The 27,570-nt window shown below is 39.0% G+C and overlaps 1 protein-coding gene across 1 annotated transcript in view; it reads right to left on the reverse strand.

The window, feature by feature from the left end:
* The window catches only part of htr4 (5-hydroxytryptamine receptor 4), a 174,156-nt gene that overhangs the window by 83,690 nt on the left and 62,896 nt on the right, over window positions 1-27,570 (reverse strand). The window contains exon 3 of the mRNA XM_044362808.1: window positions 2,544-2,657. Coding sequence (XP_044218743.1) covers window positions 2,544-2,657 — 114 coding nt within the window. The remainder of the gene's footprint in view (window positions 1-2,543; window positions 2,658-27,570) is intronic.

The raw sequence follows: 27,570 nt of genomic DNA on the forward strand, positions 1-27,570 counted from the left end.
CAAGCATAGATAAATACTTTATAAATACCCACACACATAATCTAAATAAATGAGAACAGGCTTATATATACACACACATACTGTACACACACACACACACACACACACACACACACACAGTTGTGTTGGCTGTATTTCAGAACGGTTCAGAAACCATTAACATAACCTGAGGGGGAGGCGATTTGTTTAGTTGGGATGACATATTGTGTTTAGCTTAAAGTGCTAAAGATAAATAAACTTTATGAAAAGGGCTCATGTTACTGTTAGGTTGGTATAAGTTACAGACTCACATACTGTCTACTGTATAGTATGAAGGGAAGAAGAGGAGACGTGAGGGGATTAAATAAGAAAACACAGCAAAGAGAAGAAGTAAATTGTCTGTTTAAATTACACACATTCATTCACACACACAGGAGAGTAAAGCACAAATCCTTCATAGCAAACTGGGAATGCAACTTCCCTGGAAAGATAATCAAAACATCTTGCTTTTCTTTATGATATGAATGACAGTGATTGTAACTAATATAACGTATCAACCACAGTAGGATTAGTGATGCTGAATGTGTCATATCAGAATTAACTTTTTAAAAATATGTTAATATGAGTATGCAGCTCTGTGCATTTTGTTTTACTATTTTTAGCAATTTTTTAAGGCTAAAAACATGTAAATCACATGACCCCAGGGAGGTAACAACAAATTAACTCCACTGCCAATAAAAATCATTTAGTTCGTATTTTTGTTTTTGTAAAACATCGCCTGAGGCGGTGAGTGCCTCTTTAGTAACGTATTATGACAGGATTTAATTGAAATGTTAATCCATTAATTAAAGCCACTATGTGTAGACTTTTATAGCATATTTAAAAATGTTCTGATGTGCTTTTTGTTTGTAGAAAAATGAGATAACTTCAGTGAAAATTGGTGCAGTATATGTGTTGCTTTCAGCTCTTCATTGTCAGTATTCTTCCAGTCAGATCTGTCGGGTTACGATGTGCATTTTCTACCACGGTGTCTTTTTTCATACTGACAATGAAGGTGCCAAAACTGGAAATGTTCACATTACACACATTATTAACTTAATAGCTGGCATGACCGTCAACTTATACCAGTGCAGTTGCTTATAGAACTGTCCAGTGACCAGTATAAACAGCATGTGTGTGGGTTTCTTGTTCACACACTTGACATGACACACAGAGAGAAACAACAGGTGGTTGCTTAACCCGACGCTCTGGCGGTTTGTTACACAGAACCATCGGAGAAGTCGTTCTTGTAAACTGTTTGAAAAAAGGGGCTGGCGCTCTCAAAAAATACTTGACATGTGACTGGATGAACCGTCTGTCTATCACTGCCATACCTTGCAAGGCATCTGGATTCGCGAGATCAGGTGAGAGTCCTCACAGGATGCTGATCGGACACAAGTGGATAACTTGAAGCCCGACGAGATGGACTCTCGCGTGATCTCGTGATGTTGTGATCTCATGAATCCAGCTGCCTCGCAAGGTAAGTGGTTGCTTCTGTGTGGAGGTTACTGATGAGTGGTTTAGCACCTCTGAATCATCACCTTCTGCTGGTGTCGACTCCCTACAGAAAAGACCGTGTGTGTTTTTGTTAGGTAATAGGGGGGCAGTGCCTCTAAGCTTGTCTAGCAGCCTTCCTCTCTTGCAGGCTGGACAGACTTTTACATCTACTTTCTATGTAATAATATATATTTTAATCCCACTATAAATCTTTCACTGTGATACTTTTTCCTGCCCTGGCTTGTTAGTGTAACATGAAAACATGTTTTAGGTGAATTTTTGCTTTGGTTTGAAACATTTTCAACTCCTGTGGAGGCTTTTTTGTCTCAATTTGCACACACAACTTGCCTACATCAACATCTCTTCACATGCATTTATCCGTTCCCCAACGCGCTGACCATTAACATCTTGGAGACAACGGTCACCCTGAGGTGTCATGAGATGGAAAGAGACCAACTATCGGGCAGATAGTAAGCAAGAAACAAAGAGGGAAGAGAAGGAAGAGGTGGAAAGGACAGGAGAAGAAGATCATTGCGGTGTCAGCAGCGCCCACATAATGGGCCGACCTCAGGATGACCTGCCAGCTCCGCGAGCGTGTCGAAGTGTTTCTCATCTGGGTTCACACTGCACAGACAGGTCACTCTGTCTTTGTATATTCAAATATTGTGTGAGATATATTTCTAATTTCTCTGACGCAGTATGATATGCGGTTATTTTGTGCTCAGTGTTGGAGAAAGTCACTTTGAAAATCCACTTTTAGAAGCAGTTATGTGTTACTTAACTGTAGCTCTCTCGCTCTACTTCTCTTACACTCTTTCTGTTTCTCTCTTCCAAACATACCCTCTATCTTTATCTCACTTAAGGACACACACACACGCACACACTCACATTCATTCTCTTACTGCCCCTTAATTTCAATATACAGAAGTATCAAATAATATTATTATAGATATGGTTAATATGAAGTGTGTGTAATAGGAAAGAGAGGAATATGTGTCAGAAAAAAAAGAGAGAGAACTCAGTCTCACCTGAGTTGCCTGTCCTTGCAGACGGCCACCATGACCAGCAGGTTTCCCAGGATGCTCATCAGCATGACCAGAGACAGGAAGCAGATCAGAGCCATCCGCTTTGGCATGCTGTCGCTATGGAAACACCAAAAAAAGACAGCAACACATTAGTTCAGATCCGCAGAGTGAAACTACTACCTACTAAGACTGAGACTGTACCAAGACAAACTTTTTTTATGTTAAAATCAATCTTTCTTTTATCGCCTGTGTCATGAAGAGGAGCTGCATCAGTGAAAAATAATCAATTCCCACTAATTGCTTGACTCAACTTTCCTAAATTACGTCCAGGTATTGGTACAGTAAAACTTCTAATGAGAAAGCAGAGCTGATTTATTATGAAGTTTCTGTTGCTCATCGATTTCTCCCATTTCCTCTGAACTGAGTAACAGTCTGACATCTGAAAACACGACACCAGTGAAGCCGGTTCTTTGATATTTGATATATCAGAGGATATAAATGAGTTTAGAAGTTTGGTATCTATGGTTCTTCAAATATAGTCAGATGATGCTATGGTGAATAATTTTTTCTCAACTATTTCCAAGGCAACCGGCTAAATCTGAACAACCAGCCGATCTGAAATCAGCAATGCAAACATCAGAGAGGCTGTGAAGATGCAGGAACATTGACGTAGCACCATGTGTTAAATAAAGAACTTACTGATATGCCACTTAGTTTCAGTTAAAATAGAAATCTATCAATGTTTCAAATAAGTAAATGATGGTTTTGTTACTGATTTCCTTAAAAAAGTGTGATTCAACCTCCATGTATATCAAGTCCCTGGACAATTTAACCTTTTCTGTATTTAACACTGGATCTAATCATGTAGAAAGTGATACATCTCACATTGGTAGTTTATTAGTGATAACTACAGAAGAACATGGTAATTTATTAGCATAAAACACTACCATGGCTTAAAAATTGGGAAAAGATGCACAGAAAGTCCAAGGAAATCATTTTTACAGTCCAAAATCTCTACAACTGACAATTTTGTCCTGACAAAGATAAATTGAAACAATCAACATTTCAAAGATTATAACTTAAAAGATTTAAAAATGTCAACTCTACACACCATTTCCTGCTTTTTGATGATACATTTTATGCAGATGACCATTTCATGAGGGTAAGTTTTACATTTTAACAGCTGATATCTAGTCCTCAAATTGAGTCATTTCATCAGTGTTGCAAGTATTCTGCATTCATCTCAGGATGAGTGGAGGATTCTCCAGGACTCTTTGATAGGACACCTCTTTGTCCACTGTGAAGAAAAAATGCATGTAGGTCATTTTTCTTCAAACTCAGGCTAAAAAAGTTTAAGAAGGCCAGATGTAAGGTGCTAATTTATGATCCTCTATGGAGGAACATGATATATTTTAAGGTATAAAACTGCAGATGTTGCAGTTTTGATCCCATACATATAACCTTGGCATGGGTTCAACGAAATTTCTCAAGGTACAGCAAAATAGCTGACATGAGTTATGAATCAAAGTCCTCGGAGTGACTTGTGTGGTTTAAGGGCTCTCTGAAAATGACTTGTTTAATCTCAGACTTGTTTGACATCGGTAATGCATTACAGTAATCCTCCTGAGGTCTGCGGTCTCTCGTGCTGGAAGGCTTGACAGAGGAAGAGGAAGGAGCAGGAGCATGAAGGGCTTCACTAAGAAAGCATAATTTCAATTTTCTTTTCCTGTGTCTTCACATCTACAGAAAATCTAATTATTTGTAGCGTTTATATTCTGTTCATGTTATCTGTACGATGTTAAACCTCTATGATTCACTGCTGGAGTCAGGAGATTTCTCTCTCGTCATCTAGGTTCAGAGTCGAAGTGATCGTGTGCAAATGAGGTTTGTTCTTTGATCAGCGGTGCCAACGCACTAATCAGATCAAATGGGAACGCTGACAGGTTCTCAACACAAGCATCATTACCAAAAAAAAAAAAAAAAACTAGAAAGGCCTCGTAACATCACACTTATCTTCTTTCATCTTGAATTTGTTGGCTACACAGTCTGACCTTTACCCTAAATGAGACATTTATATGCACGCTATTATACCACCTACCTTTTAATACATGACAGGCAGCATACAAATGTCCTCTTTCAAGTGAGAGCCTCACCTCATTTCAGGTTTGACAATGAATTAATAAGATGCAGATCGCTGCTTTCTCTCTCAAAGCTTTCAAAACACACACTGATCATTAATTGCCTGTCAACTTTCTAAAGCTTATGCTCGCTAATTATTGAGGAACAATTAAGCTCAGCACCCAGCTGTCCGGTTTAGAAGTATTTCAAGCTTCAACCAGCGAAGATTTATTAGGCTCTAAGCTCTTTTTCAGCAACGTTATTGCGACGTGGACAATAACAGTCTTCTGCTGAGCTTTGATGACTTGTCAGACGGCTGAAAGAGGGGAAAGGGTTTCTCTCTCACGCTACAAAAAACACTTTCACAGCTGAACCACAGACTTGACCCAACAATCTTCCAGCCATAACTGCACTATTTTAACCTTCCAGAAAGCAATCATTTGGTGATTTGACCATCAAAAGACTCTCAATCTGACTGAACAGTGAAAGATTAGATTTAGATTTACTTTTTAGCCTAGCCTCCATAAAACCATTTCACTTAACTACATGTTAAAGTCTAGTCATTGAAATGCTGTGGTACAAACGGTCACATATAAAGGTCAAGGTATGCTTGAACAAAGTGCTTTGTACAAAGTACAGAAGATCGCTTCTGAAAGCAAAAGCATTTCTCGCTGTTCTTAAAGGACTTCTTTGCCAATTTTAACATTACCCTCTGAAAAAATGGTTTGGCTCAAGATAGACAGTTAAAAAAAAAAAAAAAAAAGAGATCAGAACTGATGCAGCAGAACCAGAGATGTCGTCATTTTTATTCCACACATTACTCTTCCTTGTCAAAACCTGGCGCCCGCACATCCCAACTGTCTCTCCACGATGGTCTGTGTATTTAACGTCTGAAAACAACAGGAGCCTATAACTCTTTTAGTGAAGGGCAAACCAGCACAAAAACAGACAGTATGTGTCTTCTGAATGTGGCAAAATATGTTGACGGTCGATATGTTCAAGACATTCATGGCGACTAGTTTGTCTTCTTTCTTTTTTTTTCTGGACCCCTTTTTTTGCAACACAGCAAGAAGTTCTAAATTGATTCTACAGATGTAATATGAAGAACCCTTTCTGCATCCTGTCATTTGCTCTTAAGTCTCACTTCATATGTTTGTGTGCTTTCGGATGACAGAAACTCACAGTCAGAGGTATAACAGCAAGGGCTGAACGAAACAGGAAAGTTATAACCGGTGACAACTGATACACATGACCTTTGACCTGCAGATTAGCTGAACTTCTGCGAGGCAATCAGCAAGCAGCAGCCTCAATTAGGCGTTCAGAGGCAGACGAGGGGCGACTGGGGAAATACCTCTACCAGACAAGAAGTTTTAAAGCTCCAATCCGTCACCGGGCAGCTGGTTTTTTTAGCCGCCCCATGGAGACAGAAGGCATATTTTTGTCTTCATTTCTACAGTTTTGAGGTCATTTTGGGCTTCTGCTAAATCACCTAACTGTGTCAGGTAGTGGAAATCACCTCAATCACCAACACTGCTTCACAGCCATCGCAGCTATTCTGGAACGTGGCTTTAGCCTTTAACCATATCAGGTGGCCGTGCTGATCAAGCCGCTGAAGTGCTAGCTGATTGGATCTAAAGAGTAGGGGTTTTTTTTTTCAGCCCTGATGACTCGCAGTCATGAACCTCGGTGGTCCTGGCTAACATCCTGAAAGTCTTGATGCTGCAGGCAGAGTGCTCACTGTGTGAGGCAGTATGAGAAATCAGATGTCTCGCAGCACACTTGACTGATTCAGCGTGGCTCGTTGAGTCAGCTGAGGTGAGCTGATTGTACCAAGGTTGTCGTATTTGGAGGCCTCTGCAAACTTATAGTGAATGTGGTGAAGTTATCTGCTACTATTGTGTTAAAGTTTAAATCTGCATGTCAGAACAGAGTCAGAAGTGGTGGCTCCATCTTGGCCCAGTTGGTTTCTCGCCCCAAAACTGGACTGTAGCTGTATCTGGAAAAATGCCAAACGCTATGGTGAATACAGCCATTACGCAGTATAAATAACAAAGCTGTTGTTTACATTTTTACCATTTTTCTTTTGCTTTTCTAAGTTTGAAAGTTTTTTTTTTCTTTCTTCTGCATATTTGCTCTTTTACTGACATTATGCTACCCTATTAACATTGTTACTATAAAATAGCTTTTGATGGATATAAAGGAGACAATATAAGACATCACTGCAAAAAGAAAAGATTGAAAAACAATAGATGTTTAAAAATGTAGAGTGGAGTGCACCAAAAGACTCTGACGTGCTAAACCCAGCGCTGATACATGATTTAAGAGGTTCTTTTTTTTTTTCTCCTGGCAGCCCTAGAAAGTTCTTGTGTATTTTAAGGACACAACAGCATAACTGAGAGACTATTTCTGGGTGAGAGATGCTGAAAGATAGACTCTAAGCTTTCTTTACTAGAGGGGAGGAATTTAAAAGGATAGACAGCAGGGTGGGATCGGTTTACGGCTGCAACAAATGATCATTATTGATTGATTGATCAGTCATTTGGCCTATGAAATGTAAAAAAAAAAGGAGAAAAATGATGATTTCCGATTCCTAAAGTCCACAACCATAAGATATTCTTTACTGTCATAGAAGACTAAAGAAACCAGAAAATTTTCCACATTTGAGAAGCTAGAATGTGGACATGTTTTCTTAGCAAATGATTAATTGATTATCAAAATGTCTTCTCCCTGACCTGTACAGCTGTGGAAAAGTAAATCATTGCTCCCCAAGCCACGATGAATCTTTTCGACTGGAACACGAAGCCTCTGATGTGCTTTTTTTAAAAAATCATGTTCAGGTTGAGCCTCATAGTCAGACTGAATTGCCATTTAATTTCACTATTCAGCATAACGTCTTAGCTAGCGTTAACGTTAGCCGATGATGTTTTCATTGAGAAGCTGTTTAGGATTTTGATCTACCAGCTTGTGATCCACGTGATAACCTCAATGACCTGATCCCACCCCTCACATCCTGCCCTGAACTCCCTCCATCTCCAAGCCTCTTTCCTCTGTTCCTCTGTTCCTGCTCACGCAAACATGGCCGCCTAGGAGACTTCCAACAGATCGATGCCCGGGGAAACATTGTCTCAGCAAGGAAGGCTTTCAGCTGTACATGGGCTCTTATTAAAAAAAAACCAACAACAAAAAAACCCATTTTGGCTGGTGGTGAAGGCATCAGTGGGAATCCCTAATTGCAAACATTAGCTGTCTGGATACTAGCATTCCCTCTCAGCAGGCAAAGACAAGCCTGTCATTATGCAAACTGGCACCAGAGGCGATGGTTGCTGTCCAAACTGGTATAAAACGCTGCTTCTCTGCATCATAAACAGAGGAAAAATGTGTCAAGACAGAGGAATGGGTCAGATTCCCCCGCTGGCTCAAACCATAAGAGAGCAAAAGCTGAGGCCAAAAAAAGAGAGTAATTACACTTGAAAGCTCGGGAGTAAAACTAAATAACGAAGGTGGTTTATTCAGTTGAAAATATTTGACAAAGTACAAGAAATCATTGCAGAAGAGTAAGAAGACTAATATTTCTTTTTCTACTTCTTCTTATTTCTGTTTCTTCTTATATTTACAGCTCAGGACTTTATCTCAACAACTAAAAATTAATAAAATTAAATAGAAAAATAAATTAAAATGGCAAAAAGGACAATTTTTGGTTCATTGGGGTTTGGAAATCTCACTTTTTTCTGATCAGGATGTAACAATAAACAGTCAGAGGACATCAACATGGCGACTGTTCAATATGACACCTGTATGTAATCTTTTTTAAATAAACTTCAAACTAAAAAAATCCTACCAGACTCTAGAATCAATAAATTAAACATCATTTAGAGCTTTTTACGTTTCAAATCTGGAATTACACAGCTATGTAAGTGTCAATCAGCTTTTGACGTGGTGTTTTAGTCACAGCGAAGGCGCCCACCTCTACACCGTCAGTCTGTGATTCGCCCCTATAAGTGAGCTGTATTTTTCCAGTCCCAGAAGATTATTTTCTTTGCTGTGACAAGGGCTCTTTAAACAGATGACTGCAGCTGCTGCTCGCCTCTCTAAACGGTGAGGTTTCTGTTTCTGTGCTGAGCTGACAGGTCAAACTGCAGTTTTGTTCCAATTAGGCTCTGTTATCTTTACCTCACCTCGGTCTTACAGCAAAAACAGCGCAGCAGGAATTGCAGCTAGAAAGGCATGAAACACAATCTGGTTTGAAAGCGCTCGCAGTCAAAGAGCTGGAGAGAGTATTTAAGTGTTTGTGACGGTTGCAACAATTGCAGTTTTTTGCTTCCATGGCTTTTTATTATACAGATAATGCCAGAAAATTTGATTTTATTTTAATTAATTTACTTTAAATTAAAATTTTGCCAGATCAATTTCAGTTTCATGTGACCTGGGTCTTATCTGTGCAGTTTCGGCCATCACCCCTACCTGTAATAATAAATAGTAATATAGTAATTACTCACCACATTTTACAAGCTGACCTCATCATTTAAATTAGACCTAGTGTAGTTGCAGTTTTCCTGTGCAATGGGGAATTATAACAGCCTAGTATCCCTTACATTCAGTGCCGGTGCAAAGATTAGTGTGCCCTTATAGTGAGATGGAATGTAGATGGTCATCTTTTTGTTAACCATACTCACTATCTTTCCCTACCCTTGATTATACCCTACGGTAGTTTCTATGCTCATATTGCAGAAAGGGAGAATTTTACTGTAGCCAAAAATGTGTTTTTCCTCTTGGTCCTTTCATTTGAGCTTCACTGTGCAGAATGATGTATGTGCAGTCTGCCAGTGAAAGGCTATTTTCACATTTATCTGCCTGAAAAGCCTGATCTGCCTGTGGAAAGTTTCTCTGTGCTCACCAAAAATCTGAGTGTAAGAAGCGTAATTGCGAGCATGATTTGTGACATCACACATTTTGGACTTTACAGCGAAGAAGAAACGTCTTGTATTCAGCAGTCAAACTGTTAAAATTAAAGGAATATATATATATTTGCATATTCAAAAATCCTGGATTTCTAATGAGGAAGAAGGAGTCGATGTAATTTTATGGATTTTTAAGGAAGTGATTTCTTTCTTTGTGGGAAAAAAAGATATCAGACACAAATTATTAGACAAAGAAAAGTAATTTTTAAACAGTATGTCTTCAAACGTGTGGAAGGGAACTTTAATTCAACCTCTTTCTCATTATCTGACACACTGATATGATTCCTGCTGAGTGTTTCAATCTGTAAGGAAAAATCTAAAATAGGAAATTTTAATTAATACAGCTGATAAATATGACCTTATAAGTAGAGCAGAGTGAAAAAACTGCACCCGCTGAGTGCTACAAATCACTATTAAAATGACATAACAGTTGATATTTGCAATATAAGTAAAGTGCGCTTTGATTGCACTAAAAAAAGATAATATTTAGGAAATTACAAAATATTATAAGTGAAAAATAGGGGGGGGGGAGTACTTCATGGTTCCCACCAGGGTTTATCTGCACCACTGATATTTTATCAGTATTTTTACTTTGAGTTGACTTCAATGAACTTAAAAGTTCATCATGTTGTTAGAAAACTAAATACTGTGTTCATGTTTTATGTTTTATATCAACAATGTTTTATTATGAACATTCAATTGGATTTTCCATTAAAGAAAAGTTACAGAATGTTTGTGTGTATGCTGATGATTAAAAAAGAAAAACTGGAAATTGGAATTGTTCAAGAAAATTGCAGTCATGAACCTCTATTATTAAAGTTTGCTCTGTGCACCAGTCTTTATGACTGCAAATGTTAAGCTCGTGTAACTTCTTCAACTTCATAGGGCTCGCCACCTCATGCCGTCTAAGTCTCTGCAGTCATCTCACAGTTTTAAAATGCTGACAGCAAGAGGAACAGATTTAGTCTGAAACACAACATGGCTCGAGGTGTTCAAGATCGGTTCCAGCCATCGATTTTTTTGACAGCTTACCAAACACAAACGCATCATTTTCACATCCCAAAACAGAGTTGAGGCTGTCTGTGCAAATGCGATGCCATAATTGATCCAAATGCTTCACTTAAGGGAACGATGCTTGAGACAAAACAGAGATGAAATATACACAAAGATAAAAAAAAATAGACAAAATTCAACAGATTAGACTGAGACCTTTTAGAAAGAGGAAAACACCACCTGCACAAGATGAAATGCAAAATTCACAAGAGAAGCAATCATAATCATCAGCAGCACAAAACTGCACTCATTCAGTCACGTACACACTTCCACACGATCTATTCAGACTCCTCAAAGTCACACAAACAAGAATACACATGATTCATTTACATATCAATCAAAACTCATTGACTTTCTCTCTCTTTTGACTTTTACTCTTTACGATGCAGTCTTCCTCAATAATGATATTCCTCTCACACACACAAACACACACAGTTTTGTACATCGACTACAGCCACTACCACAGTGTTTCTACATCTCTACATCATTTGCACACTGATATCTCCATCAGCATGGTGATAACGCCTCACTTTTCAGATATGTGTTTTTAAAGTCAGACTAGATTTTATGAGAAATTAACATGTTTTTAGTTTAAATAGAGAAGAGCATCCGAGTGAGATTCATTCTATTTATGAACTGTAATTCTAGAGACAGGTAGGAAAATTTTCTTTCACAGGAAGTGGTAAATTAAATTTCTGCAAGCTGTATAAACAGCAGCATTTTATCACGCTTTACTGATAATGTGTTTATCAGACTTGAATTACCAGTCAACTGCTTTTTTTTTTTTGCTTACACAATCTTCACTTTGCTCTATATGTTCTGGCAAAACTCAACTAGAAATTGCTTGAGCCACGGTGCTGTCAGTGCTCACAAATCACAGTTATGTTTCCAGTGATTGGATCGACCATTAAATGTCTGACAGATGACTGACAGGAGCTCTCACTTGCTGCAACGCCAACTCTTTCTACATGTTTTCAGGTTTTCAAACTGGAAAAACATGTAAGGTGAGGAATCATGCATAAATCTTACCAGCTGGATTCACAAGATCACGAGAATCCATCTTGTCAGGCTTCGAGCTATGCGTTTTTGTCCAAACCACCTTTGGTTTGGACCAATCAGCATATCATGATCTCATGAATCCAGCTGCCTCGCAAGGTAAGACGGTGAGAGACAATAATAGACAGATGGTTCATCCAGTCACCTCCCAAGTAAGTGCCTGCTCTTTTCCAAACAGTTTCAGATGGTTCTGTGTAACAAACCATCTGGTGTGTCAGTTTAGCTTAAACCTGCAGTGCAGAACTTCTGGCAGTGAGAGTAATTACCTATGACGTATCCCTCATAGCTGCTGTAGCCTACTGGCTGTAAAACGGTGGATACATTTTTTGAGCATCACAACCGGTGTGAAATGGTTTGTGTCACTATCAGAATTTGACCCATTTGGTCCGATAACATTTGGAAAGTCTAGAAAAGCCACAAGATTGAATCATTTTATCCTCATTAAAGTTAGTGGAAGGCTAATCCGGATGATAGCTGACTCAACCGGTGCTCCCTGAGCGACTTGGACAATCTTTTGCTGATGTTTGCTGATGACACCACCTTAATCAGCTTTCTGACCCAAACAGCTGATCTGCAGTGTAATACAGTCTGTGGTATGCACAGGGATACAGAAGTTCTACAGTTGAGAAAATGTAGTGCCAAAGGAAAGTGCTGTCTGACGGCAAGGTAAAGCTGTGAAAATATTCTAAATATAGCGTACATTTAAACTGATATTGACCGCCATCTACTGTAGGTAATACACTGACTATGGATAAGTACCTCATATAACCTCACTTCAAAAAATCCGAATCATCCCTTTAATCTGTCTCAACACAAATGGAGACAAGTCTGTTCACAGGGGAAGAAGCTGAATGCTTGGTGTTACGGTGTGAAGAAAACAACCTGGAGCTGAACACACAGAAAACTGTGGAGATGATCATAGACCTTGGGCCCTCCCCACCCCCTCCGCTGCTCATTTAGGGAACGACCGTAAGCAGCGTCCCATAAATTCCTGAGAACCACCACCCAGCAGGACCTGAAATGGAACATGACCGCATCAACCATCAACAAGAAGGCCCGGCAACGCTTGTATTTCCTAAGGCGACTGCACTCTCCTCATACTCTAAACACAGCGTCTTGTACGGTGTGCAGAGAAGATCATCAGGCTTGCACTCCCCCTCCCTCACAGACATTTACAGCTCCAGGGTCAGAAAGGAAGTAGGTAAGATCATGTCTGACCCCTCTCACCCCTGCCAGCCCCTCTTTCAAACACTCCCCTCTCAGAGGAAAGTCAGACTGAACCAGGATCACCTGCCACCTCCACAGCTTCGCTCCCCAGGCAATAACTACCTTTAAGAAGAACAGTAAAAGTCTGTAAACATACCAACTCCACTTCACCTCCATATCTCATTCACATTCATGTTGAGTGCATTCTGTGTCTTTATCTGTCCTGCACTGTGTAGATGCATATAGATTTTATTTTTACTCGCTAACAGTACATATATATCCTGTTAATACACTTCCTGTTTACTGACAGTGTAATATACTGATGGACCAGGAATAGCTGAGCCCATGTCAGGCGGGTGAAACTCATCTGGACCCCAGAGATCGTTGCCCGACCGTAATGTGACAACCTCATCTTACTGAATGGGACAGTTAATGACGCGTGACCAATGCTGTAGGCAGTGAAGGACAATAACTGTCCACTAACCGTCCGGACACTGAATGCACCAGAGAGGGTTCAGAATAGAAAAGGTCTCGGTATGAAATCTACTTTGTGATAAATATCATTTAATCTAGACAGTGTTGATGGGTAAGGATGCAGTCTCTTGAACTCTTACCTTCTTCCTGAAATACAACGTGAATGTAACTATTCTGCATTTTTGGATTTGGTGCATCAAGATGTATGTGAAGCAGATCTTGTGATGAAAAGTCAAACAGAATCACTAATAGTTCTTTGCTCTTATTTCTTATCTCTTATGTTCACAATACATCGATGGCTGAAGAGCAAAACCTCCTAAAAACTCAAAAAAACTTGCAGAATGCTATTTGTTAAGGATACCCAATACATAATACACTGTTTTTGGACTATATTACTATATTATGTGTTAACAATACCGTAATAACCATACAAACATACCATAAAAAATACCACATAATATAGTAATATAGTCCAAAAACAGTGCGTTATGTATTCGGTATCCTTAACAAATAGCATTCTGCAAGAAAACAAGTATTTTTTAAACAAGTTTTCTCAAAAAAGTGCATTTTTCAGATAGGAGGTTTTGCTCTTCGGCCATCGACATGTAGAAACTGTTGAATATAAGAAACAGTCAAGACTGTCGAGTTTATTTTCTACATTTGAACTCTTTCTGCTGGACTTTGTGAGCCTGAGGAACTGTTGACTTTCAGGTGACAATGTCAGTGTTGACCAATGTTTAAAACATCACAATCCAGTCCACTTAAAGGAAAGTGTTGGTGTTTTTCAGTGTTGTGTCCGTTCAGACTATGGGTCTCACTCTCACCACTGTTTTAGAGATCCAGGAAACACAAGCTCTAGCTCTAGAGCAAGCCTCCTAAAGCTTTACAAATGAACCTTTACATAAACTATTTCAAACACTTGTCTCTGAGTCTGACTGAAAGTAAACACATAAAGTAGCCCCCCGGATTAGCTTTTGTAGGCAACAGCATAGGAATTTATCTGCCAGCTAACAATGTGAGGACCTGCAAACTGCTGATAAATACAAATCCTCTTCTCATGCATGCATCGCAAATATGGTGTTTCTTTTGATTAGTTAAATATGTCAAAATTAACATGAGAGAAAATTCTCCCATGTTGCAAGTCACAGTTTGCATGTTGCAAATTTGGTGAAACAGGCCACAGGATGAAACATGCTAAAATGTTCTTTTAAACATGGCCAAGACCACACGAGCAGCCCGACCCATCCCTCACTTTTCATTAACCAACATAGGGCTGCACAAACTGCAATAGTAATAGTTTTATTGCACTTTAAATTTTAAAGCTGGCAGAAAACGTTTTTTCCTTTTATTTTTGCACTGAATTCATTATTCATATAATTTCCCTCAAATGTACAAACTTTAAATCAAACCAAACTGTCTTCAAATGAGGTTAGTGTCTCTTCTCAGAGTTAAACAAAATAAATAAACTTGAAATGATTATAAAACCAAAAAAAAGCTATTACAAGAAAAAAAAAACATGTCATCCAATTAAATGATTATTATTTGTATCTAATGAAGAGATGAAAGCTCTGAAAAAGCTAGGAAGTTATTTTGTCACATAAAGAATTCATTACACTTGAAAGAAAGCCTGTGTGATGAAAACGCTTTCACTCACAGACACCGACTGTCTTTTGAAAACTGGCATCAAGCTTAACGCAGTGTATAATATGTGTCTCTACATCACTCGATCAAGTTTGATCATGTGGAGTGTGAATATTATCGCTATCATAATCATAATTACAATTATTATACAATTTGTCGCTCAGCCCGAGGCCGATGTTAGAGCAGATTCAAAAAGCTTTAGTTTGAAGCCAGCTGAAAAAAACTGTAATCTAAGTAATTGATCTCTAATTAACCTGCACACTCCACTTAACCGTTTGTGTCAATTACATGTAATTGTAACACCATGGCCGTACCACAAAGATATACTGTGGTACAGCTGGACAAATACCGGATGCTGACAAAGGTCTGAAAAGGTCACAGATCACTTGATGCAACTTTAAAAACGGGAGATTTAATGAGGCTCAGGCTTGTTGCTCTCCACCTCTCGTATAACGCTCCATCTCGCCTTCTGTGATTTAAGAGCGACTGAAAACAAATACGAGTGACTCACAGCTCTGAATCCGAGCAGAAGTGTGGGTAAAAAGCAGCAGCTCTCCTCCTTTTTCCCCAAGTAATTGTGTGATTCTGACTCAAAATAATGACGGAACAGCGTGTGGCATCAGACAGCCGTTAGTGTTAATGTGCAATAAGAAGCGGTGCGAGTCATTTGAGGCTAATTGTCTTCATAACCATTTCCCCAAAGGCACAGAGCGTGATTCTGACAGCTTCCCACACACACACACACACATCCTGACGTAGAAGAAACAGGCAATATGAGCTCAGCGTCATTCAATTACTTTACATCAGCTTCTCTTGTAGTAAATCCATTTCCCCTCCAATTATCAATCACTTATTTGCCTCATCCTGATGTCGGATATGCCCGTAATACAACGGGGGGAAATCTGAAAATGAGTTGCACCTGTGGCTGACTGACGTGGATACGGAGAAGACGTTAACACATGTGACCCACCTCGCTGCTACATCCTCACCTCTACCCCCCCACCCTGCTTCATTAGACAAAGACGTGCTTCAGAAGCGAGGCTAAATCGCTAAATAACATCCAACCCCGAAAGAGACTGACATCTTCTTAAGTGGAAACTATTTTCCTGAATTATCTCGAGTTGTGTTGAAGCTGAATAAGGAACATGTCACAGCGCTGCTCGACCTCGAACCGAGCGGAGACACAATGTGAGTCAGGACCGTCGGCTTTCGGTGTGAATATTCTCCACACGTGTTTGTTGATGATGTTTTGCCAAATCAGAAGCAGAAGAAGAGAGCCTGCTGAAAGTATTTCTCATGAGATGCATCCATGAAAATCCCAGTCGCAGTGGGAGATTGATGATTAATTTTAATTCAATTAAATCCAATTTAAAAGATTAAATTTAACTTTTTAACAGGTTTGCAATTAAAGTTTGCTGAAAAGGGGAAAGAAATAACAGGATCAAGAAGAAGCACATTCACAAAACTCCATGAAATATAAGCCAATATGCATAAATCGGTATGAGCACAGCTGACGATGGTGAGTGTTGCTATGGTAATCCTAACCGCACTCCTCCTACTCATCATCGTCCTCCTCACCACATGGGCTTTAAGAATCAAAAAATATTGCAAAAAAGGACAGATATGAGTTTGAAACCTTGCAAGTGAAGAAGTTTTTGGAAATTTTGTCCAGTTCTCGTTTCTTCACAAGGCTTTTTTTTAAGATTAAAGTTAGAATTAGGTTAAGGTTAGAGCACATAACCCTGACTTCAACCCCATCCAACACCTTTAGGATGAACTGAAATACCAGTTACAAGCCAGGCCTTATGCTGCCTTCATGCTATGTTGGATGGATGAGAAGATTCCCACTTGCAAACCTTCACATCATTGACAAAATTACATTAAATCCATTAAATCTGGGTTTAATCACACTGAATGATTGGCTGACTTTGGCTGATGTGAGGCATCCATATTTGCTTAGTTTTTGGCCAGTTATTAAATGACCTCACTAATTCTCTCATGGCTGAATAAGAGGAAATATCTGCAGCCAGGTTCCAAAAACTGGTGGAAAGCATTAAAACAGGTAGAGTGGAGGGTTTTATAGCAGATCAATGTCCATTTTACTTATAAATGACTGATTTAGAATGATTTAGGGATGATTGATGTTTAATAATCACATATGGGTGTAGTATTTAGTTGTGCACATACTTTCCACCAAATAATGAATGACAATAAGGGATAAGTTCACAATTTTTCAAGTCTGCTGTAATCATTCCTCCTGTTCATACGGGTTATTAAAAGATCCCTTCAAATGTGCTTTCAGTGTAAGTGATGGAGGCCAAAATCCACATTTTGTGCAAAAATGCATCTAAAAGTGGATGTGAAGCTTATATGAGGCTTCAACAGTCTGAGTTAGTCATATCAAGTGGATATCTGACACATTTACAGCCTTTTTAGCATCAAATTCCCTCTTTGTGTTTCCTCAGTCAGTGTTTCCCTGTTGAGCTGCGGTGGAAGTATAGTAACAAAAAGAGGGACTTTGGCACTAAAAAGACTGTAATGTTGAAAGATATCTACTTGATTTGACTCATTTGGACGCTGAAGCTTCATATTAGCTTCAGATAAACTTTTATACCTTTTTGCACAGAAGGAGGACTGTGGATTTTGGCCTCCATCATTTACACTGTAAGTGCATTATGAAGGGATCTTCTAAAGGCCAGTATGACCGGGAGGAATAAGCAGCAAGAAAAAACAATTTCAGTATTCAGTTGGGCACCAGACTAGTGTTTTAATACAGACTTGAAAAACTGTGAACCCGTCCTTTAAGGGTCCTCACAAGTAGAAACAAACCCAAACTTGTGTTGAGAGAGAAAGACACTAATCTCCTTCAGCCATATCAGTCAGCAGTACAATTATCATTACTCACACACAATGAAACATTTTTGATAAGAATGCAGTCTAATTTTTTAATAGATTAAGTTATAATTACAGCAATTTATAATCTGCTCTTACCCAGAGTTAGTTACAATATGTGCAACAACAGAACAGAGAGACAGACACAGCAGAAAGTCACAATACTTCCAAACAATCACGGTTAAACAGACTTGCAGGAAATACAGTTTTATTCACATACTGACTGGAAATATTTTGGTTTTTAACAAAGCAACACATGTGTCTCCTGAAGGCTCCTGGGGATATTTAAGTCTGTGACAGTTTCAGTCAAACACCAGTTTGGGTTGCCCGGCAACGTCTTTTGACCAAGTGTAAATGACTTTTGCTTTTGTTTGGTCCCCATCACACCAGAGAGAGAGATGCTTACACAGCAAACACCACTGAAAAAGAAGATTTGTATCTCGCTTTGTGTAACAGACGACGCTTAAATGTTGATTGTTAAACTGAGGTCGGCAGTGTTAATGTGAAACCGATCATTAACAAAAGAGTTGTACTTTTTACTGTATGACTGCTGCAAATAATTACAGTGATAGCCGATGTATTGTGGAAGTGGTATTTATCCCGGTCTGTCGTGTACTGGAGCTACAGGCAATTACACAGTAGAACATAAACACAACTCAACTTTAAACCTCTCGTGTTTGCAGATGCTCTCAGCCGAGCTCTCATCTGCTATTTACAACTTCTGATGAATGAAAAATACTCCAAAATGTCATTTCTAACCCATCATTTTTTACTTCCCTCTTGGAGAAGAGTTTAATTGCAGCAGTAGTTTAGCAAAAATACTGTAAAGAGTGACGTATATAGTGTTTACTAGCAGGAATGATGAATATGTTTGGAAAAAAAACATAAAAACCTCTTTTTTTGCTATATGATGCTCTCTCTGGATTCAAATTTTGAATGCCTACATCTTTTGGTACATGTGTTGCATTATTTATGTTTGTACATACAGTAATGTCCACTAATTTCTTGAATACTAACTGCACAAATACTACTACATGACAATACAATGAATTGTATTATATATATACAGCATATAGTGTCTCTATGGACTTAGTTATAGTACAAGAAAGTGGAAGTGGAGGCCACTGCAGCAGACTACTCTGACCATATTTTAAGCTAAATGAGTGTCGATACCGTGTTTGATTTTGTCATTTTTGCAATCATACGAGAAGCACATACTCTACATTGTCAATATTAAATTTTCTAGAAACCTCATCAAGGACAACATCCCCTAACTTTGACTTTAATTGATCTTTCACTCAAATTAAAAAAGCATTTCTTTAAATAGGGTAATGGCTGGAGGGGAGCACGAGTAGAGAGTGCAATTATTCTACCAATAAAGCTTCTACAGCAAGTAAAAATGATGATCCTGACTTGATTGTTACACTCACATTCATTAGCTGACAATCACAATGTTCTTTCAAGTTTTAACAATAATGTCATATCCTAGGCTTTTTCAGGGTTTTCCTTTTAAACTGGCTGGACTGGGAGTGTTTCAGTCTTTCTTTAATGAGGGAGTTGATACCGTGAAGGGGTCAAAACTCCAGCAGCACTCGTAGTATAAAGAACAACTTTATTATGAGACAAACCCGTTTCAGTTTATGGCTTTCATCAGGATCAGCCATACACGGCCAGAAGACGCTCTTAAACTACTACAGAAATAGATACATGAACGTTTCAACGGAATATAATTTTAAAGGATACATCCTGATGGCTTAACAGTCTACAAGGGCAGTCACATAAACACTAGCTTCTGCAAATATTAGCTCATTGTTTCATTTATTTCTGTGGAAGTCTTTGGGAGTGACATATTCAAACAAGCGTTTCCTCTTACTGTGTGAGCCAGCTACAGCAAAGTCACGGGTTAAAGTTCAGATTTGTTTGAATTTGAACTACAGACAAATCAGAGCCACCATCGCTAGGGTGGTACCTCACTTGAGTGCTTTTACCAAGAAAACTGTCCGGGAGATCCTGTAACACCAGTTATATATTGAAAATATAGTCGTTAAATGCCACTTAGATAAAAGTTTTTTCATCTACAAGACTTTTCAACAAAATTTGGTCCAGTTTTCATGGCTAGATGTCTTTTCTGGGGCTGACCAAACTTAAACTTTGGTAGGATGAAAAGTAAAATCCATCCTGCTCCATATACTTTCATGAATCTCCATCAAATCCTCATGTTTTGATTTTTGATTGCATTCTGCCCACAAAAGACATACATACATATTCCAAGATCCTGGATATAAAACCTTACAATGACCGGGTGTCACCCACATCCACCCACTCTTTTCTGTTGCCCTCCACTATTGAGCCTGTTGTTCAGGGAGCCAAACTCAAGTCGCATTCACTTCACTTCACTCACATATCATTCTCCTCTCACTGCAACATATATCCATGCACCCTTTTTTTTAATGATAGCAGTGTACTTAAAGCCATCTGTGCCTGCTGCCACACCGCTCACCTAAAGCTATGTCGTCGCTTTCTGCTACAGCTGCCACTGCTGCTGTTCATGCAGCATTTCAAAAGCACCACCTCCACCCCAGCATTTACTTGTAGGCTCTGAGTTTTTTTGAGTTTTCCTCCAAGGTCTGCCTGTACATGTTATACATTTACATAATAATCTATTCCATGTGAGCTAGCTGACTGAACCTAAAGGCAAAATACTAGAAAAACAAAGTCTACCTTTTAAAATATCTACATGAAATAGTCTTATTTATTAATATATAAAAGAAAGAATGGAGAGATTCAGAGTATAATATGAAGGAAATACACAGCAGCAACTAAACAATTGTATTTTATTTTTGATCTGTCTCCTGTTGGTTCATAGTATATTTTAGGACTTTGAGGGGCCGGCATGTTTTGGAGCGTGGAGTGGAGCCTCCTGCCTGGGGATGGACGTCTGTGTAAACCTCTTAAGATCCTGGATGAGTGTAATACTGAGTGCATATATAGCTAAAGGGATTCCACAAACTGGATTCGCTGAGCTCAGAAAAGTAAGTGTGTGTGTCAGAGAGGCAGAGACAGTGAGAAGGTTAATAAGGGAAGGAAAGACAGAAATGGAAAGACGAGCAGACAGAAAGTAAAGAGAAAGAAACCAGAAAAAAAAAGCACATATGAACAAACAGAGAGACGATGGAGAGAAGAGGAGGCGTTTGCAGAGTTTGTTCAAATCTCACCTTGGTATGACTGACCAACATTAATCCATCATTCTGTGTCGTTACATTTGCTGAGCTCAGACAGACCTTCAAACCTCATTTTAGGCAAGAAGAGTCAGGGTCAACCTAATGTGAAAATGTCCTTTTCTCCATATTGCTGCTTTTGAGGCTTTCATCTCAAATTGCTTAACATTAATGTCCTCAGAACCTTATAGAGCAACTTGATCATTAATTTTGTTCTTGCAGAAACTATACAGCGACTGTAAGAATTTGTTTTAAAGATCAAAGGATACATGGGAAGTCATTTTAAGGAAGTGGACGGTATGGTTATGGTTATTTACAAGAAATTGGGTGCACTATCCCAAACTTCTGCTACATTAAATTAAACTTTAGATGGATGGAAATGGAAGGGAAACAAAAGTCTCAAAATTTTGCAAAACACTAACAAGATAAAACACTAAAAGTTAACATGTAAACATGCCAGCATGTTAACATTACATCATGCTAAAGGTAGCATTTAGCTTAAAGTACAGTTTTGAATGGTAAGAGAGTTGAATCAAGTCTGATAATCTAGTTGTGTAGTAAACAACAGTTATCGTTTCACTTCCTCTGTTACCATTCTCAGTCCAAACATCATATTTTTTTGGTAAGAATTTCAAAGTAACAAAGTTTTGTTTCCGATTTTTATCTTTCCGGTTTTATCTTTTGCTGTCTAGCGTGTAATGAGCACTTGCAGGCTCAGCCCTGCGATAAAACAGAGCAAGGGGCTGCGTTGGTGCAGGCATGTCGCTGCAGGAACAGAAATACAATCCAAGAAGTCCAGCTGGAGTAAAATATTATAAGTTTAAAGGCTTATCAAATGCCAGAACACTGTTTATAATACTACAATTTTACTCTGGGAAGTTATCACTGTGGCCACTTGTTTATTTTTCGCCATGTCAATCATGAGATAAACAGTAGAAATATTGTGTTTGTGTCAATGCCAGTTCCATTAACCTATTAGTCAAAATTTGACAAAAAAATATGAGCGGTCACAACATACTGAGAGCATGCAGACGGGTACAGTGACCCTGCAGGACTGGTTTGAAAGGTTCCCATGAACATTTTGAATTTATTTTCCTTTTACAGTTGGAATCCATTGTGGCTCTTGTAAGTCCGAGCTGACTGTATGTTGTCATTGACAAAAGAAAAAGCTACAAACTTATCAGAGCTGAGTACTCAAAACATTAGTACTTGGTGAAGTATTGCTTTAAAGACCTTTCCTACAAAAACACTTGTATAGACTGATAGTATAACTTTTTCCCTATCGTGAACATGCTGAGTTAAAAATATATGTATAACATGAAATTATTGAGCACAGTGTAGTGAAGAAGGCTAACACATACAACTTGTGAAATTTACAGATCTGTGGGGAATAAGTTAATTTTGGGAAGATGCACAGGACGCTTGAGAGATGTGACACATCTACTCGCAGCGTGCAGCAGCTGAACTTTGCCACAGTAATCAGCGTAAGCCGCTAGACCACCTGCAGAGACCACACATCCCTGCTGCTCAGCCACAAAGACAAAGTGTGAACTTCTCATTCCTCCGACAGAGAAACTACAGGAGGTGGATTCAATAAAAGCCAAATCTGCACAGCGGAATGAAACACATCCATCTTTGCTGAGATTATAATCAACCATCTTTGTCAAATCTGCATCAGACAGGTGTTCATTTAATTCTGTTATCATTTTGAGGCCATCGTTTGTGATGCTGTTTTATTGGATTGCATTTTATGACCAGATGTAGTGAAGGTTTGTTGTGGTATTGTTTACACCTTTTAAAATCATGAAATGAGTTCTTTAATACTTTAACTACATTTTGCTGTTAATACTTATGTACTTTTACTTTTGTAGGATTTTTCATGCAGGACTTTTACATGTAATGGAGTATTTTTACATTGCTGTATTGGTACTTGTAAAGATCTGAGTACTTCTTCCACCACTGGACGTCATCCGTTGGTTTGCATTGGAGCCGTTTTGAAGTCCAGCTTTGCTGCTTACGGTCGGCGCCATTTTTTCCGTTTTCAGCCAGGACCTTCCTAATGAGGAATGTACGGTGTTGCCTTTCAAACTCTGGAAACACGCCCCGCTTCCTCGGACCGAACGATAGCTACTTTAGCTAAATTGTGCAAACAGGGCAGGTATCATAGTCAAGTTACATTAAATTTGGTGAAATATCGCGACAGTTGTCCAACTCAGTGTGAGTCCTGGAGCCGGAGAGAGCAGCAGGTGAGCCAACTGTCAATCACAGCCGTCAATCAACGCCCACAAGGCCAACATCAAAGCTACTATAAGTCTTCAAATCTTATTAACGGAGCAATAATTTCCAAAATGCACCAGAACACTTATTAGAGGGCCTGAATTTAAAGAATGAGACCATAATTACTAGTTGAAAACATGATTGACTTAGTATTTCTAGAGAGAAGTTGATGTTCTTTGAATGGGAGCCAGTCGGAGCATCCAGCGGCTCCACTTAAAGGTATTTCTGCGTTGGCTTCAGCCTCAAGCCATGGTAGACACGGGCATTCCTTCCTCATCTCTCCATCTTTAATTAGAATTCTGATTTGAAGTTAATTCAATCCAAACAATGACTTTGTTTCTGCATGATTCAAACAAGCTGCCTCTTCTTCCCTGCTGTCTTTGAAATTTACTCTGTTAATAGGATAAATTAACATTCACACACACACACACACATACCCTTGTTTACACCAAAATCCAAGTTCACACACACACACACACACACATGCTTCTACCAACAAATAATCACACCATCATTTTAATTATGTTGCCTGAAACTTCTCCTGCAGGTTGTGTAAACAGCTGGACACCTGCAAAGATCCACAGCTTCTGAATGAATGAGTGGCGTATACAAGCACGCACACACATCACGAGTTTGTATAACAGTGTTATACTTGTGTGGATCTGAGCTGTGATAGTCTTTGTCTCACAGCATAGCTTCCCAGTCCCAGTCCCATAGCCAGGAACTGTAAAGCTAAAACGCATATCGTTGCCAGCAGTCAACTTTAGTTACACTATTCTGCTTTCTTCTTCTTGACTTATAAAGGCATTTGTGGCACATAAATATTGCACTCTGTTTCTCTCTCTGCAGTTGATTAGATGTGAGTGTCTTCTCTGTTGCTTGGTTACTTGTTTTTCTTGGTAAATGGCAGCCACTAAAGTAACTGCAGTGAGCTGACAATAGAAATTCATGCAGCTGTTCAAATGTTAGCCCACATGGTTTCACTTCGCACACCTGGACAGGAGACGCTATCTCGTGGGAGTGTGTGTGTGTGTGTGTGAGAAAGAGGAAGAAAATGTGTGATTAAATTTGATAGACTCGTTTTAAAGAGTGAATTCAGCTGTAGTGTCACACCAAATGACTGCCAAGGGACTACATAAAATAAAAAAGCAAACATTTATATGCGAGAAGGACAACATGACTGTTATATATACCATCGGTCAAGTCAAATTTATTGATAGAGCACATTTCATACAGAAAGCAACACAAGGTGCTTCACAAGGGCAAGAGCGATACTATTATAAAGACATAAAATACCAGCAGACATATCATTTAGTGATTTCTTATAGCCCATAATGCCTTTTGTCAAAGAAGAGTTGAGATCTGGGGGTTTGGTTTCCATTAGAGAAAAAATAAAAGTTTGATCTTAATCATGTCTTTTATCTGCTCGCATTGTGGTCCATTCTCTCATGTTATATCTGGGACTGAGTACCATCTGAAAATTTACCATGGACAAGTTCCTATAACAGTATTGTGACTTTTTTCTTTGCCTTACAGTACTTACAGGGATATGATACAACCTCTCAATATCTTCTCAAATTCATCAGTGTTAAATTTGTCTTAACACAGAGTGGCCATACAAAAACTCAAATCATCAAAAAATATGATTTAAATAAGGAAATATCTGATCAAAGAATAAGCAAACAACTAACAGAACCACAACTTTTGGTATTTTTTGGTTCTCACAGACTCTTGATCTCTTTTAAACATTTCTGTTGAAACGTGAACTGTCCCTGACAAATAAAAATAAATACAAATAACTTCCCCTGCATTAGGATTTTTTGGGTGCAACTGTTGGTGTTGCTGTTGGTGCTAATTAGCAGCTCTAATCAGGAGCTCCTTAATTAGTTAAAAAAAAAACCCTGTATATAATGTTTTAGCATTTTCTGCTACCAAGTTCTATCAGAGAAGCTGGAAATTATCGGAGCATGATGTCATGGACCCAACATTTGGCCATTTATCAACAGGAAGAAGAAAAAAAAACACACTCAACAGTAAAATGAGCCGACAGAACGTGAAACTGTTGTTGATGCTGTCTGTTATAGTTTTTCTATCCTCGTTTCTCTCTTTACAAACAAGTTGGTGATGGAGAGGACAGATCAGAGCAGATTCAACAATAAAAGTGTCTCTGAATAAGCAAATGACCATGTATGACCATGAATGACCATGTATGACCATGCACATTAACCAGGCATGATTAGGCAACTTCTTAAACGACAGAACAGTCACCTATAGAAGATGCAGGAAGCTCCACAACATTATATCTTGTCTTTTCCAGCTTTAAAGAATTAGACATACTCCTACTATCCACAGACAGGATCTGGTTATATGTGCGTCACTTCAAAAAGGCACAAAAATAACCCAGAAGCCACCTGCATCTTGATCCGGAATCTCATTAATAACCATTAAATACACACAAAACGAGGCTTTAGAGATACGTACGTCACCTCCCACAAAAAAGTTGAAAACAAACTTGACGGGAGGATGTGCGCACCTGTACGGTATTTTGGAGACGGGAAACTGGCGACGCAGATGGCGAGGTGGTGAATGGAAGCCAGATTGTGTAATGATCCTCACACACCTTTAATTTCACTTAATATCAAACATTAATTATGGATCCACTTGATCATAAACATGCAAGCCAGCAGCGTCACTTGTGCTTATAATAAGCCATAACTATTCCATAAGCACTTTTCAATTCTAAAAGACATAAGCCAGCTCAAATCTTAACCAATTACATCCGCAATTTATGAAATATTGGGCACAATGCGCTGTCTCATCATCACATTCCCAATCCCCCAGAGTGCAGAGGAGAGGACCCGACTGTATGGTACTCACACATGTGGTCAGTTGTGGAGCAGCACAGTGATGCTGAAACGCCAGGATGATGCCAGGATGATGCCAGGATGTGGCAGGTGGAAAGATTCTGGACAGTCTGGCTTGTCTTTCCCAGATCTGTTAACTCTAATGCTTTTCCTGGGTTCCTCCTGTATTTTTACCCCCCTCCAGCCGTGCTCCCGTTTTTAATTTTCTCTGTAAATCTCCTGTAGTTCTCTTTTTTTTAATTTTTACAGTTATACACAGGGCTGTAGTGGAGACTAAACATAGGTAAATGTCGTTTACCCACCTCTCAAATTCTGAAACTTTCATCACTTTTAGTGCTTTAAACTCTTCATGTGGCATCTTTAAAGGATCATTTTTAAGGCTCCATTTGATGCCGCAGAGGAAGATTTTTTTTTACCAAATATGTGGAGGATATTCTTTTACATATTTAACTTTGCATACCCTGCATGTATCCTGCAGCTGTGAATTCACTGTCCTGTTTCCCTCTCTTGGTTTAATCCCTTCCTCACAGCGAAGCATCTGCTGCAGCTTTAATCAGCAGCGTGGAGACAGTGATGACTACGACTGCAACACAGAAACCAAAAGCAAACAGTGTTGTTTCCCTGTTTTCCTCCACATCATTAAAATACACTTCCGACTGCAACTGCACGGCTGTCGTCCGTATGTTTGCGTATGTGTGAGGAGGGAATATTGTCACAGTGCATGACTGAGTGTGTGGACAAAGGATTTTGTGTGAGTGTTTGCAGATATTCACCATAATGTGATTCTGTTTCTGAATGTATCAGAACAATGTAATATAAATGATAAAAAGCTGGAATGAAGGCACAGCTTCAACACACAAGCAGAAGCGTAGGACTTTAGTTATGCTCTTATCCAGATGTAAAATATATGAGAGATACATTTACTTTTTGAGGGTTTATGATTCTGTAAGAAGATGCTAGAAGGAAACACTGTTTGCGGTCTACAGCGGAGGATGAGCAGTGGTTGGGTAAAAGATACAGTCAGCACTGTTATGTAATCAGAGAGGACGTGGTTTTAAATAAACTACTCTCTATGGCGCCCGTCTACAGTTTCATCACAGTTCATGAAAGAAAAGAGCAGGTGTCCTTTTTCTGAATGGGATGTCTGGAGGAAACACTACAGTACAGTAACTATAGAAGGGTTTGGCTTGAGGATACTGCTGCAGGAAAATGTCAAGAAGTGACTGATAAATCAACCAACGAAATGTCTCTGTGCTGCTAAAAATGCCGCATC

The sequence above is a fragment of the Thunnus albacares genome, chromosome 10 (assembly GCF_914725855.1).
Source record: "Thunnus albacares chromosome 10, fThuAlb1.1, whole genome shotgun sequence".
In the NCBI taxonomy this organism is placed as follows: domain Eukaryota; kingdom Metazoa; phylum Chordata; class Actinopteri; order Scombriformes; family Scombridae; genus Thunnus; species Thunnus albacares.